This window comes from Neophocaena asiaeorientalis, unplaced genomic scaffold (genome assembly GCF_003031525.2).
Source record: "Neophocaena asiaeorientalis asiaeorientalis breed wild unplaced genomic scaffold, Neophocaena_asiaeorientalis_V1.1 scaffold7, whole genome shotgun sequence".
NCBI lineage: Eukaryota > Metazoa > Chordata > Mammalia > Artiodactyla > Phocoenidae > Neophocaena > Neophocaena asiaeorientalis.
The window spans coordinates 3,871,764-3,891,045 of record NW_020185337.1 but is presented as its reverse complement, the minus strand read 5'-3'; the positions used below and the strand labels follow the sequence as shown (position 1 = coordinate 3,891,045).

The window sequence follows — 19,282 nt, the reverse complement described above, 5'->3', positions numbered from 1 at the left end:
TAAATATTGTATTTAAAGCATATGCAGTTCTTTAGTACCACTGGTGTTCATTCCATGCATTCAAGAATTATTTGCGGGTGATCTCTCAATTTTGGAGGTAGTGTTAGTTTCAAAATTGAGGTCAAGGTGTCCACGGAGTTTTAAAGAGCCCTGAGTACCTAGTTTTTGAATATCCAAGTCATGTCTTAGAGGCTTGGTCTTTGTTAAATCTTTTCAGGATCACACAAACGCTCCTGAGGGATGGAGATGAAAGAATTCTAACAGAGGTTTGAACTTTCCAAGCTTTAGTTTTATTTTATAGAACACAAATATTTTCACACTATTGAAAAAGATTCTTTAATTTTTGTTTCAGATGGACTTAAACTAAATGACCTTTTCTGACCTGGAAATGTTTCCAGGGTTATTTCTCCAGGAGTTCGTAAAATAAAATCATTCTTAAATATGTCGATTTAATTCCTGTGTACCCAGTCTTACTCTATTTTAACACGCTGCTTATCTGTTAACCCCTAAGTCACACAACCCATTCCCTTAAGAGGTCTGTAAATTAACAGTGCAAATTCCCAGCTTCAGAGGTCATTTTGCAGAAATGTCCTGTCCCCAGACTCTTGTGTGACCAACATCAAAAACTGCCCTCCTGTCTCCTCCCTGCCCCTCCTGTGATGACCCCACTTACTGCTCTTTGTTTATTTATTTGTTTATTTAATATCTTCATTCTACTCCTTAGTCTACTGGATGCTGAAGTGTGCTTTTTTTTTTTCTTCTCAAAAATCACTTCATGAGAGGAAATTGGTTCTGTTTATCCTTCGCATATGTCTCAGGGAGCCGGCAGGCAGCTCTGCCATCCTAAAGAAAGCCATGCATAATGGAGAAGGTTTAGCCCAATAAGCCAGTCTAGTCCCAATTCATCAGTCAAAGTTTTATGCAAGTGGCCTCCCTAGGTTGATAAATCCCCACAGTGCCTGTTGACCCAGCTGCCAAGTCCTCTTGCTGCAGGCGGTGTTTTCATGGCCACCCTGACAGTAATACAAACTGTTTAGCAGCTCCATTGACCTTTCAGCTATTAACAGGGACACAGGCTCGACGAGGGACTAGTTTTCAAACATGACAGAATTTCTTAACACTAGAGGTCATGGACAAGTATATGCCCTATAAAAATTCATTCAGCATGGTGGATTTGAAGTCTAAGAGACAAGGAAGCATGGTCCACATTTTTGCTATAATTTTTCTACATTTCCAATAACTAAAAAGAGTATACACTTAGGTGCCAGCTTATATTTTATTCTTAATATGCTATTATAGTTTACGTGGTAGTGCACAAGATTTTTAGCGAACTAATCCTTCCTATGCTGTCAGATACCATCTGAAATTTTAAAGATATATTGCAAAAGAATGAGATAAGATCAAAGTCAAAACTTCTAATGAGTGGATGACCATGCATACATAATATATGGTAACGGCCTAAGTGTAACTGGAATTGTATTCATATTTTACCAAGATTTGTGTGTTTCTGTATATACGCACACAAACACACTTAAACATACTCAGGTATTCCATACAAGGCTATGTAGAGCCATCGCCTATTTCAAAATATACACAAAATATTATACCATAACTTATGAAAAAATTTTCTCTAAACGACCATGCTATTTTAAAAGTCTATACTATAAATCTTCTTATGTTTATATCCTATTTTCTGAAGATGTGACATATGACCACAGCATTCAAGGGAATTTTCTGCTTTATACTAATTATAGTCTTTCTTAAATTATCAATTTTAAATGTTGAAATATCAGTTCCTAGAGTAATTGTACAGATTGCTATGAAAACTTGATTGATTTGCCACTTACAAATGGCATTTGTTAAAAAGGCATAAAATGGAGAATATGAATAATTAAAAATATTTTCTTCAAAAAGAGCCTCATTTGTTAAGAGCCTCTTAAAAGCATTTCTTTTCAATACCCGTGTTTCTCCCCCACCTGGGACAGTGGTGGAAATCTGATATTATTAGACCTTCTGAATATCTTCTACTTTTATTGTGACAGTGGATCATCATCAGATGTTACAGCTCTCGAGATAAAGGCAGATTTAATCTTGCATAAAACAGCCACACAAATCTGCAAAAAGATGGTTTCTAGAGGAAGATATACTTTTTAAAGAAAAGAAAAACTACCTTAGCATCATTTTTTTACTACTTCATTTTAGCTGAGCTAAAAAAAATCTGTTGCTTAAATGACTCGTTTTTGTCAACATTGACAAATGAATCAAAAGGTGTAACATCAAAATTTGTGAATTTGTCATCCTAATAGTCTTCAAAGCGAATTTAAACTGACATTTTTGTGCTATTTTAAGGGACAGAAAATCATTTCAAATTTTACTTCCCATTTAAAACATTTAGTGATATTTAAATTTTCTGCCTTCATAGAATACAAAATTAAAACACTAGTAGTCTACAGTTTTTTAAGTGGGAAAAAGATTTATTTTTTAGATGGCTTCTAAAAGAAAAATACTATATAGGCTTTAAGACTTTTGAATTATGTTGTAATCAAAGTGTTACTTAAAATGTCTATTCTCCCAGTCGCAGACATTTCTTATTTAGTGTCTAACATTTTTATCAATTATGGCTTATGAATCAAGTTTTTAAGTTAAAAAAAATTGGTTTTAGACGTAAAATTCTGAACAGAATGTTGTTCCTTCTTTATATTAGGAAGCAATGGCATTGGCTTTTTATTGTACCCTAATTTTTCAGTTTTTATTTTTCTATCCTATCAAAGTACAGTTATACAAGATTAAGACATGAGATTGAATCAGTCTGCAGGTATCTTTGGCTTGTCTCCTGTGTTCAAGATATTGTATTATGTGCTATGGAGGGAGAATATACGTGAGAATTTAGTCCTTTCCTCTAAGGAGCTTATTTTTATCTTAAAGCAGGAGATTGCACACATTACCGAAAACATGAACAATATTATCTGAGATAAATATTGCCACTTTGGGACAAAATTATGCCAGAACATTGTACATTACAAGTTGCCAGATAATGGTCCAGAAGGTGATGGGTAAAACTCACCATGAGTTGGCTTCTTGGTCCAGTCTGTTCTACCAGGGGGAACAAGGCCTCAGCCCGGCTGCTGTACAGGCAGTAAGGCGTCTTCTCAGTTGACTGTTAAAATGAGAAATAAGTGTCCGCAATGAGTTTCCCTCCCCCAGGAGACATTCCTCCAGCTTTGCATGGCTCTCTGCAGGTTTCACTCCCTCCTGAGTTCAAAGCGTCACGTCCATCACCATTTTGGTTTTGTGTGCTTCAATCTCCCCTGAGCAAATCTCTCCTCCAGCTACTGCCGACCTGCTCCCTGGGCTGCCCTCTCCCAAGGTACCAAGTTTTATTTTTGCTAGTGCTTTAGTTACGAAGTTGCATGGATCTCGAGGGGTCTGCCCCAACTCTATTTTTCCCATAAGCCTTATTTTTAGTATGCGATTTTGTAGAATACGAGATTTTTCAGGAGCAAGTCCACTGAATTAAAGTGCAAATGCCTATTTTTCTAATAATTGTAGTGGACCAGTTTCTGAATTGAGGACATTGCAAACATAATACAAGAAACACCTAAGGCAATTTAATAAAATTGGACTTTATCCTTTTTTCCCTAAAAGCAGACAACCTCATCATCCAGTTACATTCGTCATTTCTCCTAGGTTTTCCTTTTAAGGAAATACATAACTTTTCATTTCCTAATCTTCGCCTGGAAATATATAAACTGAGGTAAGCTGATAAAGTTGAATGAAGGCGATCCACACACCCTTTTAGATACTTGTGTATAGTGGTAGTGATGTTTGGATAGGGAAGATTAATAAGGCCTGAAACACAGGTGCCTAGCTCCCTTTTTCCTAAAAAGCACCAGTTGAGTAGAAAGCTGTGCTAGAAAAGAGTTCCAGGTTACCTGGAATTAGCTGTATGAAAGCTATTTCATATCTTCGTCCATGTTCTGATCTTCTAAATTTGAGAATAGCAAGGTTGGCCCCATCTCGTGAGGATAAAGTTTAATATGAAATTACTGGAAAGTGTAAGTGGCTTCATTATCTGCTTTCATTCTGGTTGCATCTTTAACCATAGAACAAAATTGAGCAGGTATTTGTGAACGTTCTAATAATTTCATTAACACTAGGCGGTCCGACTCACAGCTCCACCAAGTTGCCACTACCTTTGTCCTCTTTGAGTTTAGCACCTACTCAATCCCAAACTGCCATATTAAAGCCAGTCGACACTATTTCTGAGTGAGCATGTTCTCAGCATTTAAATCACAGACCTCAAAATGAAGGCAACCTTAGTCACAGAGAAAAGAGCTGAGGCCCAGCCGCACTGTTCAGCGCATTTCAGAACACAGAAATGCAGTGGTTTGAGAAATAAGATAGAGCACTGCCTTTCCCATTCTAAATTTGAATTCTAGAAATATACAGTACAAATTTAAAATGTTTAATATGACCCATAATGTATACAGGTTCAGAGGTAGTCTTGAATTTGTTTTCTTTTCCTTCACTTTATATATGTTACTGAGGACATATGTAAAAAGATTTTTCGAAGCAGCTTACATATGATATAATGTCAAAGAAGGCATTCCTTAAGAATGAAATGAAAGCAAGTAGCTCTTAAAACGATTACTTTTTTGGTATATCTCAAATGGTACTTGAAAAATATTCTTAGGAAATGTGTGTTGCTATCTCTACAGCCACGAAGTCCTGTGAGACCGATATTGCGTGGTTACACAGAAGCATTTTCTCTGTTCTCCAACCTGGAATAGGATTGTATTATGAATGTATAAGACTCCTCAGAGCAAAATTGAATTTGTATGATGTATTATCGTTTTACCAGGTACTACAAAATGGTTATATGTAGTCGGAATCCAAAATTCTACTCCTCATGGGTAAACTGACCCTGAAAAGAGAACTGTCAACATGAGTAAGAAGCATTTAGTGAACACCCAAACTGAAGAAAATTATCCAGACTAAAAAAAAGAAAAGAAAAGAAAAAGTAGTTTGTATGTTGACCTTGGAGAAAGGCACTAAAATGAATAATTTAAAAGATGACATACCACTACTACACTAGTGCTCATTCCTATGCCTCAAGCTATACAAATGGGAGAAATTTCCCATTTTCTTACTTTTTTTGAGGCAAAAGTGCTGAGTGATGGTTTTAGGAACAATGAGTGGTTATGGGTTATGGCTTGTATATCGAATGCTTACCGAGTGAGGAAATCCATGAAACCACAGACTCTGTGGTGGCACAGGAAGGCTGCCCCCTCGTGTAGAGGCCGTACTCCATCCAATCACAAGATCCCAGAATATTCTGTACTTGGAAGCTCCTGACGACACTTATTCATGGCCCCATTAACCACTTTTGGCTGGGCATGGCCCTAATTAAGAAAGGGGCCTCTCGGGGCTTCCCTGGTGGCGCAGTGGTTGAGAGTCTGCCTGCCGATGCAGGGGACGCGGGTTCGTGCCCCGGTCTGGGAAGATCCCACATGCCGCGGAGCGGCTGGGCCCGTGAGCCATGGCCGCTGAGCCTGCGCGTCCGGAGCCTGTGCTCCGCAGCGGGAGAGGCCACAACAGTGAGAGGCCCGCGTACCGCAGAAAAAAGAAAGGGGCCTCTCAGACTTGAACCTGCACGTGAGTCACTTGTCAAACTGACCGAAGTGCAGATTCTGATTCTGTACGTCTGGGGGGAGCCTGAGAGTCTGCATTTCAGACGACCTCCTGCTGGGGCTGCTGCTCTGGGACCACACTGAGTGATGAGGATTTGGATTTATCAGTTTTTCCTACCTCATGACAATAGGAAAAAGCATGGAAGAAAAATCGTTTTGCAAAGGTTACAGTTGCAAGGGAACACTTTTCCATGTGTCCCAGTGTGACTATGGATAAAGGAATAAGGGAATTCCCTGGTGGTGCAGTGGTTAGGACTGCAAGCTCTCACTGCTGAGGACCTGGGTTCAATCCCTGATCAGGGAACTAAGATCCCACAAGACAAAAAAAAAAAAAAAAAAAAAAAAAAAAAAAAGAATAAGACAGTTCTTACATCACGTCCTTAATCACCTCAAGCAGACTGTTGCCTATGAGAAGCTATAGAATTAGCACATCTTCTGAAATTTCCAATGAGTCAGGATTTTTATAAAAGAGTATTACTAAAAAAAAAAAAAGTATTACTCATGATCGATGTACCTTGTTTTACAATAACATACATTTAAAATCTGAACCCCTAACAAAAATTTCAGAATGAACCCCTTTACTTTTCATAAAGGACACAACAGATCGAGTTCTGTAACACTCACTCTAAGGATCAGGCCTGCTAAGACAGAATTTATCCCTGTGCTTCCACGCAAATGCACAGAAGACTTCTCATTTATTGACCGATTCATTCACTTATGAAGTATCATAAAATTAAAACCATTCTTTAATCCCACTACCCAGAGACATTCGCTGTTGGCCTTAGCTGTTCACAAAAAGTCATCACAGTATAATGTGTGTTATAAATTATCAGGCTTCTCAACTTCCTCCTTTATTTCAAGAAAGTATCTAAAGCTTTATGCTACTACACAGAACCAGCCAACGTAGGTTTCTAAGAGAATGTCTTATGTTTCTGAAAACAATGCTTATACGTTAAAAAATGTTGGGCAGTTTTCTACACTATCCCTTTAGTGCTTCATTATTTGTCATGTGTAAAGGGGTTAGAAAATGTGTTTTTCTAATTTAAATTAAGTTTGAGAACTATGGAGATAACTGTCAACAAATGGGCACCATATATTCTTTATTAAAAATCTGAATATCCTCTTGGGTAAGTTTTCTATCTTGAAAGCTATCTCAGACTTCATTCAGTAGACCTAAGAGTCCAAAAGTTTAAAAAGTAATTGTTTAAAAGGAGAGCAAGACCATTTAAGTAATTTTTATTAGGCCTACATTAAGATGCTCAATTTCCCAGTGTAATAAAAATAAGAATGAAAAATGAGTTCATCTATCACAAGTATATACCCTAGATTTTTGTTGAGATCCCATCTAGGTGTGTATATGTAGTAATTAGGAATATACAAGATGGTTTATTTCAAGGTGACAATAATAATAAAGTTCAAATTTACTTGTTTTATTCCCTTTTCTTTCTCCTCATTCCATGTAAAGGAACCTTACTCTTTTCAATGGAAAGAAGAAATGTCCCTAGAACAAAGAATGAGTGGAGAGGAAAGAGATGGTTGGGATCACCAAAAATCTTTGTCAAACTTTAACAAATGTATTACTAGAAAAATGAATGTTCATATGTTGACTTAATTCCCAGCTGGAGGAGAAAAGTAATCCCATCTCTTTATGTCATGCTTACTTCTTAGCCTGTTGTTTATTTATTATGATTATAATTAGTGTAAAAATGCTTTATTTAAAATGAATTTAACTATGCCTTGGAAGAATTTTGTAATACAATATTACAAATTTGTAATTTGTAATTACAAATACTTGTAATTAATACAAGTTAATTTAGCCAATAGAGAGAAATACAGTGAGTGTTTTTAGTTTTATGCTTATGATATAAAAGTATAGTGATTCGATTTTAATGATATCCCTCCCCTAAATAGTCCATATATTCCTAATATCGTCACTCAGTAGCATTTTAAAGAAACAAACACCCTTTTAAAATGCCACTCGTTTCATTCATTCAGCAGATTTTTAAGAAGGATCTTCCATGTGCTGTACACTCTTCTGGGTCTTGGAAAGACACAAGAGAAGAGAGGGGAATATTTGTCTTCATGGAATTTATATTCCAGATTTGAAAAAAGTTTCTACTATATGCATTCAATTCAATAAACATTTATCGAATGCCTGTGGTATTTTCCTACCTCCTATGACTATAAGTAGTTGAGGAGATAAAATACTTTGGTAGCTTAAATATCATCTTTCTATAACATCCCTCAATCCTAAATTACTTGCACCTTCGTCTGTATTCCTGTGAATCATAGCAAAGATCATACTGCCTTATACTTTTGTGTTTGCTTGTCTGTCTTCTCCACAGTGGTCTCCAAGAAGATTAGGACCCCGTTTTTTTTCTGTCTTATCCCCATGAAGAGCACAGTACCTGTCAGAGTCAATGACTAGACTTGAAGAGGATTGAATATATAGTTTTTGCCCTCAGAAAGCTTTTATTTCAATGGGGAAGGGAAAGGGGAAATAAGATTACTCATTCATTAAGAGAAGTGAAGTCCTATAGGTGATGGGCTATGTTTTATGTACATTTTCATATTCAAGGCTCCCCAATAGAATAACAGAGACAGAGAGAGGATCTATTTAACATGCTAAGTGAGGAATGTTGGTTGTCAACTTCATAAAAGAAAAAATAAATATTTTCCTAGGTAATTAAATAAAAATTTAAGGCCATCGTAAGGTTTATATATGACAGCCACACAGTTTTATATAAGCTAAACAAGCCCAAGCATGAAGCAGTCACATCCACCGATAGATAAGCGTCTGCTCAACCCTAGGCAAAAAAAACAACAACTTAGAATTCCCTCCATAATCTGAGTTTCCACACATTTGAATGTTGGGTGAAAATCAGACAAAGTGCCTAATTGGAGGATCATCCAGAGAAAAGGATCAGATACCCTGCCCTGAAGAACTGAACTTCCACAGAGAATCTCTATTCGTCATACCCCCTTATCCGTTCCCAGTGCACATGAATCAATGCCCCTACACTTTGCCTCAAACAGGCAACACCTTCCGGTGGTAGTTGTTTGATCGAAGTCACCTACGTTCTTAGTCCACATGGTGTCTTCTCCTCTTTAGATTCATCTGCTCAGGCATGAACCATATCATCAAGTGGCATGTGAGCTATGTGCCTGCCTTTTTTACATTGCATATAACACGTAACATATCCTTGACACACTTTGCTTCCGGGCCTCTTTTCTTGAATGAATCAGAAAGAGCGTGAACGAGTGAGTAACAAATAGAATTGGGTAAACAGAATCTCAGTTACCTGTAAAATGGAAACAATACCTGTTTACCGATTATCACTCAGTAAATGGTGGTGGCCTGTGACTCAGAAGAGCATCATGGCTACCGAGAAACTGCTCTCCTGATGGTCACAAATGCCACCGTCGTCTCACAAACAAAATAAGAATTTTATATGAGGAAGAAATAGGCAGACTTGGGCTATTCAACAATAAGAAGGCCAAGGTAATGCCCTCACTTTCCTTGGCATATCTGTTGAACATCTTCACCTTATCACACTCTACCATTACTCTCAGAAAGACTCCCTTGGGGGCACATAGGAGCTACTTGATGGAAATATGGAATGCCTTAAGTACCTTTCACATAAGCTGACCATTTCTAGATTTAAATAAGAGGTTGAATAGATTTAAGGGAGTTTTCTGAATTGTCACGTTAGCTGCAAAACAATACTTTTATTTCTTTCAGTTTTTATCTTATATTGGAGTATGGTTGATCAACAACGTACGTTAGTTTCGGGTGTACAGCAAAGTGATTCAGTTATGCATATACGTGTATCTATTTTTTTTCAAATTCTTTTCCCATTTAGGTTATCACAGAATATTGAGCAGAGTTCCCTGTGCTATACAGTAGGTCCCTGTTGGTTATCTATTTCAAATATCATAGTGTGTACATGTCAATCCCAAACAATGCTTTCAACAGAGAATGGGATCTTATTGGAGAGAGGAACTAAAGAAGTCATTAGATATTTTAAATATGGTTTTGAGTCATTGTAGAAACAGCCTGAGGCCAAGCTCCAAATTATTATCACTGTTCATATTGCTACAGGGGCATAACAAGATAACCTGTCTCAAGAAAACTGAGTCTGCAGGGCCTAATTATTTGCTTCTCTCGGAAAGCTATATCATTCACCTCTGTGGTCGTTCTGACCTATAATTATCACCTTCTTTGTTATGGTACTTAAGGACTCCAACTGATTTGCCCATCCTCCTGGTGGTGATTTGACTGTGATGAAGTGTTTACTTACATTCCTTCACTGAAAAGAGCTTTCTCACCACACTGAGGCACAGGTAGCAGTGACTGATAGCAAAGTACCACTGCACATGTTTCCCCAAAGATTAGGTAATGAGCAGGTGTGATCATGATTCCAGCGTGAAACAACTTGAAAGACACCCTCTTATTCAAAAACCAAGCAGGCATCTTGGTCCCTCTCTAAATGATGGCAATTGTAGAGCAATTAAAACAAAGTCTATGACTTTTAACATGACAGATAAGATGTTTTTGTTTGCTACTATTAGCATTCTTTTTCTTCATAGCGGGACAAAATCAAATTATAAAAATATGTATGTACGTATATACATGTATGTATATAAAATCTCTCTATGTAGATCATTCTTTGCATAAAGAGTTTAAACTTTGAGTCAGTAGTAAACACACATATGTGTTATGACGTCCTTTTAAGAACAGTCATTCTGGAAAAAGTATTTCGAAAGAAATGTAAAAATGAAATAAAAAATGATTCCCAAGTTTTTTAGGCTACAACTGTTCATTCTGATGAATGCCTTCAGCCTCGTGATGTTGCCAAATATGCCAATAACAAGTGAAACCTATCTCAGGTGCTATTCCTAAAAACTTTTGGCGTTTTGAGGGGAAAAAAAAAAGCTTTAAAATATCTATTCATCTTTATTTTTTAAATTGTAATTGCTAGGAATTCTTAGCTACCAAAATATTGATGTAACGTAATTACATTTTTAATCAATGAATTTTGATCATGATAAAGTTTCTTACCATGTTTGATTTGTTCCTTTTGGTTCAAAACTGATTAGTTTGTTTCCTCATGGGTGTGTATTTTCTCCTCTTAGAAAGTTGTCGACCTTTCTGTCTGAGTAGCGTAAAAGAAAGGTCTCTTTGGAAAGCAAGAGACGTGCTCTGCAAGCTACGAAATCACTAGATTTCATTCCAATATTGATTTGCAACCAAAATGCACTTTTGACGGTTGTCTTTTGATGCAGACCTCTGATGCCTGAGGAATGCAGGGCCACGGTCCAGCCTGCCCAGACCCTGACCTCTGAGTGCTGCCGGCTCTGTCGGAACGGCTACTGCGCGCCCACTGGAAAGTGCTGCTGCAGTCCCGGATGGGAAGGAGACTGGTGTAGAGTCGGTTAGTTTTCCTTCTGTTCTGGGGAGTTCGGGCCTGCAAGAACTTAACGTTAGTTACTTCCTCTAGAATGACCTAGTGTTCAAAACTGTAGCCGTTTACAATAGCAATGCTCAGTCTGTTTCTGAACTTGCACCTGAAATCGTTGCCATTTTCCTAATGGAAACAGTTCACGTATATAAGTTAATCATAAACATCATCGAGTTCTTTCGCAAAGTCACACATGAAAACAGCCCAACTAGATCATCCCTGTGGACTCTCAGTCCCGGGTTTGAACTTTCACACCAGCCAATGACCTGGTGCTTGCAAAGCCCCTTTCTGAGTGCCAGCATTTTCCAGACACTCCGTAAAGGCCCTCCCTAAATTTGCTGCTTGCTTTCTTGCCGCAGCGTGCTAAAAACAGGGGTTTTCAGTGGGTGTTTTTATAGAAAAGGGGAAAATGCAGTTATCTAGAGGCATATAATGAGATTTTTCCATTCTTTTTCCACTGCCTTGTGGACCATCAGGTGGGTGTGCAGCTGCTCAGAGAGCAAGAGATTCATTCCAAGGTTATTCTATCCTTTAACTTGCGACTTCCGCAGATACATATAATCGCGTTTAAATTCTACTTGGTGTGAAGTAAGACAATTAGATTAATTTAGGTACCTAGAGTTTAAGATGTGTATACTGAAAGTATGTTTTCAACAACCGGCATATACATATTACTTGCAAAAGATTTTGATCTCTGCTATTTCAAATATTAAAGTATCTCTTGCCAAAGAAAATTCAAGTCCCATATTAATATTTAACAGTATCCTTAATTCATAAATGCCTTCTTTCTTTACTCTAAACATGTATTCGTTTCAAAAGATTACAACCATACCTCGTTTACCTCAAATAAAGTAGACATTTAAAGTCACAGAGACAGTATCCATTTTAAGCTTAAATTGCTTCAGCGCTAATAATATTACGTGATTGATTGATATCATGGTTACATATCTAGGAAAAAGCTATCATAACGGAAACTCAATAGAAATTAAGTAATTACATTATTTTTTTAAAATGCTTACATTCTATTGACCCATTTTTCATTAGTTGGCCAAAAAATGAGAATCAGTGTTTAAATGCAATAATATTCTAATTCCTGATGATATATCTTCCTTCTGCTTCCTTCTATGCTTGACAATATCTACTCTCTCTGCTTTTACGGGGTGTCCATTCTGTCTTATTCCTTACGTATATTTTGTCTAACCTTTTAAGTCACCTCAAGTCATCAGATAACAAATATTTATTGAGTGCCTGCTAGTAAAGTATGTTAAACTGAGGGTAAACATAATTTTGAATCTAGGCAGCTTAATACATACCATAATAGATATTAATAATGATATATGATATAAATGAAAGTTTATAAGCAGGGGTCCCCACCCTCCGGGCCACAGACTGGTACCGGTACCGGTCTGTGGCCTGTTAGGAACCAGGCCACACAGTAGGAGGTGAGCGGCGGGTGAGCGAGAGACGCTTCATCTGTGTTTACAGCCGCTCCCCATCGCTCGTATTACCGCCTGAGCTCCACCTCCTGTCAGATCAGCGGCGGCATTAGATTCACGTAGGAGCGTGAACCCTACTGTGAACCGTGCATGCGAGGGATGTAGGTTGCACGCTCCTTATGAGGATCTAATGCCTGGTGATCTGAGGTGGGGCTGAGGGGGTGATGCTAGCGCTGGGGAGCGGCTGCAAATACAGATTATCATCAGCAGAGAGGTTTGACTGCACAGAGACCATAATAAATCAATTGCTTGCAGACTCATGTCAAAACGCTATCAGTGGGCTTCCCTGGTGGCGCAGTGGTTGAGAGTCTGCCTGCCGATGCAGGGGACGTGGGTTCGTGCCCCGGTCCGGGAGGATCCCACGTGCCGCGGAGCGGCTGGGCCCGTGAGCCACGGCCGCTGAGCCTGCGCGTCCGGAGCCTGTGCTCCACAACGGGAGAGGCCACAGCAGTGAGAGGCCCGCGTACCGAAAAAAAAAAAAAACCCTATCAGTGAGTGGCAAGTGAAAACAAGCCCAGGGCTCCCACTGATTCTGCATTAGGGTGAGTTGTATAATTATTTCATCATGTATTACAATGTAATAACAATAGAAATAAAATGCACAATAGATGTAAGGCACTTGAATCATCCCCAAACCATCCCCCCTCCCCCCACCCCCGGTCTGTGAAAAATTGCCTTCCACGAAACTGGTCCCTGGTGCCAAAAAGGTTGGGACGGCCGTCATAAAGTACTTTAATCTTTCCACTAAATCAAATGAATACTTTGAATATATAAGAGAAACCAGAACCGTTTTATTAAAGTAATATATTTGTGGTATTTTTGACCCAAGTAAGAACTTTTGACCCAAGTAAGAACTTTATTCACATACTCACAGAGTTTGCTCATCTCCCACAAATTTAAAAGACTATTTTGGTCTATTTTCTCCCTGTTCTTTCTTTCCCATATATCAGCCACAGACCCCTGGATTTTGATTAACGCCCTGGAAAAGGTTAAAATAACTCTGTCCCGTAAAAGTATAAGGACATGTATTCAAGGAATTTGATTCTGTCTACAGTGGCTGCACACCTCAGATTCATCCTATCAGTAAGAGACAATTAAGTTATATACCCAATTTTATGCTCCATCTCATTTTAGCAATAAATCTTTACATTCCCTACCTATATTATAGTGGTAAACATTCTTTTCTGAAGCAATCCTGCTCTGTAGAGCAGCCCTGTAAAGGATTGCTCAGAACGTCTTTCTCTGGGCAACTGCACTGACCCCAAGAAGGGGCTTCAGGGTGTAATCAGAAAGGGGCATATGCACTACACCCCCTGGGAACAAGGAAAGGGAGGAATCCAAGGGAATCCACGTGGTGGATCCTCCCTCCAACCAAAATCAAAAACTGACCATTTCTTTTCTTTTTTTTTAAACTCTAGTGGTTTTTTTTTTTAATTAATTAATTTACATATTTATTTTTGGCTGCATTGGATCTTCGCTGCTGCAGGAGGGCCCTCTCCAGTTGCGGCAAGCGGGGGTCACTCCCTGCCGCGGTGCACAGGCCTCCGATCTCGGTGGCCTCTCCCGTTGCGGAGCACAGGCTTCAGGAACGCAGGCCTCAGCAGTTGTGGCACGTGGGCTTAGCAGCTGTGGCTCGCAGGCTCCAGAGTGCAGGCTCAGCAGCCGTGGCGCACGGGCCCAGCTGCTCCGCAGCATGTGGGATCCTCCCGGACCAGGGCTCGAACCCATGCCCCCTGCATTGGCAGGCGGATTCTTAACCACTGCACCACAAGGGAAGCCCAAAAAACTGCCCATTTCTTGATGTTACATTGGTGATGCTCCAGCCACTGGGCCTTTCTCTCCGGCCGCGCCCTTCCCACTGTGAGGTCCTACCCCAGAGGGACGGAAACAGAGCGGTACTTGGCAGGCCCTGTGTTGGAGATGCCCTAGGGAGGCAGAGGTTTTAAAGAACTGAAATCCTCGTTTTACATAAAGTCAGTTCTGCAAGGGATTGAAATTGTTTCCCATGATCTGGAGGATCCGCTTCTCTCGAAATGTCTCCCACTGTCTGTTGTGTTCTGGCCCCCAAATAACTAGAAGTCTGAAAGCCTTCTTCCTTTGTACTTATTAACTTTGGGATCATTTTGGGACTGGCTTCCCCCTCCTTTCCCTCCGTTCCCTCACTCGTCAGATATTTATTGGCCTCATACTCGGTGCTGTTTCCGACTTACAGAATGGAGTGTGATTTTATTGCTCTTTTTTTTTCTCCCAGCGAAATGTGAGCCAGCGTGTCGCCACGGCGGTGTCTGTGTTAGACCCAACAAGTGCCTCTGTAAAAAAGGATATCTTGGTCCTCAGTGTGAACAAGTGGACAGAAACCTCCGCAGAGAGACCAGGGCAGGTATTCTTGATCAGATCATTGACATGACATCTTATTTGCTGGATCTAACAAGTTACATTGTATAGTTTCTGGGACTGTTTGACTATTCCTTTCCGATGGGCATTTATTTTTTATCCTGTCATTAAAAAGAACGACTGTTATCCTGCTACACACTCCTGTGATTTCATTTTCTTTGATTAATTTAAAAGTCATTTCCAGAAATGTGCAGACCCTGTGTGTGTATATAGGCACGTTTGTTCACATATGCACATACGCACACACACTCACAACCCCCGTGAGTGTGGTTGTGTAACAGATGGGTTTTTTAAATATATATTTCCTTGTGCGGAGTAATTTCCCCAGAAATTCCATTGTAAATTGATAACAGAATTTTTATGTCACCAGAAGAGATTATTTGCCTTCCCAGGAATTTTCTGTCTGTAATCACTAAAGTCAACTTCAATGGAGTTTTAAAACATTACTGTGCAATCTGATGGATTGAATTTTAAAAGGCCATATTTTTATATTAAAGGACTATAATATGAGAGAATGTTTCAGAGCTCCCTGATGAATCGCTAAGAGGGCAACTTGATATAAAATTGTAATCTTCATTTTTATCAATGTATCCAATTGCAGAATGTTAACGCACTTACCTTTTTATTGGCAGAGAAATCTGGTTACTCTAGCTTAATTTCAAGATTGTTTTCAAATTAAATCATAATGGCAAAGTCTAAAACCAATCTTCCTAAAAGGTCTGCTTTTATTGTATAGTTTATTTAACAATAGGCACTGGGTTTGTGTTACATATTTATATTTTTTATTTTATTTTTATAATATAGACATCACCTAGATGAAACACCTTTACCCTGTCCTGTAAAATACTAAAGTTACATTTTTCACCAACTTAATTGGAAAGAAGGGGAGTGAGAAAGCAAACAGTCTTTAATGTGCTGAGGATCTAATCTAGCAATGTATCCTTGTGCCAACATGTAATCATTACCGACGGATGAAAAAGCAAGAAAACAGCCACTCCTTATAAAATTCCAGCATTAAACATTTGTAAAGTGCTTTTCACCATAGCAAGACTGTCAGAGTATATGTGACGAGAATGTTGCAGGTTTCACACTGATCGCCTCACTGGAAAAGAGTTCACTCGTTTTTAACAAATCTTGCCTGTGTAAGCTGTCACTTGTACAAATTTTTAATATGATCATTCTTGCCAAATATGACTTTTAATGTATACGTTCCTTCGGAACTCAGTGAAAATCCTCTCTGGTTCATTTATGAATAAATTTCCTGTAAATGTTCTGTTCGGGTTTTTCAAGAAATGCCACGTTCTAACTTAAACTGCAAAAAGTCTGGTACACGTTTTTCTTCATGGTTTTTGAGACAATCCTGCCACATTTGGATTATAACAAAATTATCAGGCCTCTTTGCCCCACTGAGAAAACATCGACTCATGACATGTGGGCACCTACTATAGGTTGCCCTTCTCTAAACATCTGCTCCTCCAGAATCTAAACTGTAGAGTAGGACAGATTATACAGCACAGACTGACTTCCCAAACCCGCTCCTTACCTTTACGAAAAGGACCCTCAATTTCAAAAAGAAACAAAATCTTGTAACTAATATTTGTCTATTGTTTTAAAGTGAGAGATCTGCAAATAAAGCACAGTGAGAAACCACAACATAGAAAGGTTGGTTAAGTACTCTGCTCTTGTCTTCCATATATGATTACTTAAGTTTCAAGTGGCCTCATGCCCAATGGAAATGGGTTGACAAATCTTGGTGCAGTGCTTAGTGAACAATAGCCTGCATTAAAAAGTGCATGCATAATTTTGCACAATTTAGATTTCAATTGACAGTCTATTCAAAGAAGTCTCAGGATTAAATGAGCATGGAGACCAAATTGCCCTCTTACCCCAGAAAAGGGGTGGTCCCTTCTAGTCACACGAACACTTCATTGGCCCAACAGTGTGACAAATCTTGCAGTGAACCCTGTACTAGCCCACATCTGTAGGTTAATAGCAGTCTTTTGTCCTCTTTGCTTTCTCTTCGTAGCCCTTTTACTGAATTCCATCACAGAAAGTTTTACAATTAAAAAAAAAAATGTCCTGACAACCATTTTTGTAAATGGACCTTAACCATCTCATCGTCTCTTATTCAACGTGGGTGACATTCACAAAATGTGAACTACTTGTGAGGGAGCCAGCTGTCTAAATCTGTCAAATTGTGCAGTTTTATTACACATTCTCCTGTACATAGTTTCACTGAAAACAATAAGGATACTGCTATATATTCAGCCAAATCTGAAAACGCCCAGCATTTCTTCTTACGTCTTTAATCTTTCCATCTTTTCCAAAAGAATCTTTCCAAAAGAAATGGCGTTCTATCGCCATTTGTTCTTCTATTTAAAAATATCTAGATTAAACTGATCAGACCCAGCTATTTTATACAGCCCTTTCACAAGTGAAAGAGTTTCAAATGACTTAGAAAAACATATGTACCCCAGGTATCATTGCCCTTTCTATTGTGAGTCATTAGAATAACAGATCAAAATCTTTGAAAAAGAAAATCACAAGATCCAGGGATATTAGACCCCCAGCAAAGACAGTCATTGGAGTCATTTCTCTCTGTTCTTAGAAGTAAATAGCAATGGCTAATTAATAGCTACCTTTTAAAATCTCAGTGGTCATTTCAAAACATCTTTTGACCTTTCCTTTCAAGTAGATTTTTTAAATATGTGACTGGAGAACGATCTTAAATAATTCATGATGAGAGGCAAGTAAGAATTGGTTAAAAAGTATGAGCTAGGGAAAAATGTTTCATCACACGAATGGTAACATCTACTCGGTTCAAAGAGCACATAATCAAAATGGAAGAAAACGTCCTTGGTATGGATACAAATGTGTGAGATAAAGATAAAATAAAGAAACAGAAAAATGTAGATTATTATCCCTTTTTCCATTCTAGAGCTTAAGCTTTGGGTATCAATTTAATGTGAAAGGCTGTTACGGTAGTTATAAAGAGTTGGGAAAAAACTTTCTGCCACTGCTTCTGCCAAACTCTTGTTCTGATTAATAGAACTTCGTTTTCTTGCTAGTTATTTAAGGTAATGAGAAGATAACTGAATAGGCACATCATTAAAGTGGAAAGAAGGGAAGATTTAAGAAACTTGAGTGATGATAAAAAGTGCTTCCATTCATACCTTTCTTCTTGGAATTTCCTTTCAATGTGGCTATTGTAAAATATATCTTTTATTTTATCACAAAGAACACTCAGAAGTTTTCTCAGGTTAACAGACTATCTCGTAAAGAAAGAGCAAAGAAACCTACCTACACATGCAACATATACATACAACCTAAATAGAAAATCATTCTCTTTTTCATTTACATACTTCAGAGCAGTCACTTCTTCTCTATTTATTTCTTTGAAAATAATTACATGATAATGTACTAATAATTTTTAACATTTTTGTGATGTCGTTTTTATCTCCAAATCATAAACTATACAAGAAGCTTACTAGGTTTAGGACTTAAGGTTAGATGCTACATCTAGGGACTTTTAAAGAACACATTAATTTAAACTTTTATTAGTCTAACTTTTTTAGCTTGGAAACATAAAAGAGAAACCAAACCTACATTTTTAAGAGGAAACTAAGGTGTATCATAGGCATTTGTAGTTGGCTGATCAATAAGTTAGAGTTTCTGGATGTCTCTATAGAACGTTATCTGAGATATCTATCTTTCTTTTTCTCTGTTTCTCTGTCTTTTTGCCTCCCCACCCCCCATGTACCCCTCTTCCTCTTAACAGCTCTCTTCTCTATTTCTATTGGTTCTGACTAAACAGACATGTCTTCAGTACACCCATCATAAAGATACCCTGGGGCAGGTTGCTATTGATTTTGCTGGCTATGATCTTTTCTTTATTTTCCTGAAAACACCTTCTCCTAGTACCACATTTGCTCAGATGCTATAACATAAAGAACAGTACACAAATATGAACATACTAGACTGACCTATTAATATCGCTGAAAGAAGTAACAAAAAGCGTAAATGACTCCCAGCCTGGATGTCCCAGCTCAGCTGGGGTTCCATCTTGGATGCTGAAAAGAATATCCCCAGTCAAAAGTGCAAGTTAACAGTAGGGAAAGTTAGTAGCTATTTCCTATTCAAGCAACCACCGTCTCAGTGGAGTCTATTTTAAATAAGATTATCTGAAATTGATGAGGAAAAAATAAGTAGTTCCTCAATGGAAACTTCAGAATCTTCTTTC

General features: G+C 38.3%; 1 protein-coding gene across 1 annotated transcript in view; it reads left to right on the top strand.

Moving 5' to 3' along the window:
• Window positions 1-15,747, top strand: part of HHIP (hedgehog interacting protein) — an 89,684-nt gene extending 73,937 nt beyond the window's left edge. The window contains exons 12-13 of the mRNA XM_024736154.1: window positions 10,977-11,125; window positions 14,900-15,747. Of these exons, the coding sequence (XP_024591922.1) occupies window positions 10,977-11,125; window positions 14,900-15,093 (343 nt within the window). The 3' untranslated portion in view covers window positions 15,094-15,747. The remainder of the gene's footprint in view (window positions 1-10,976; window positions 11,126-14,899) is intronic.
• Window positions 15,748-19,282: the final 3,535 nt, after the last annotated feature.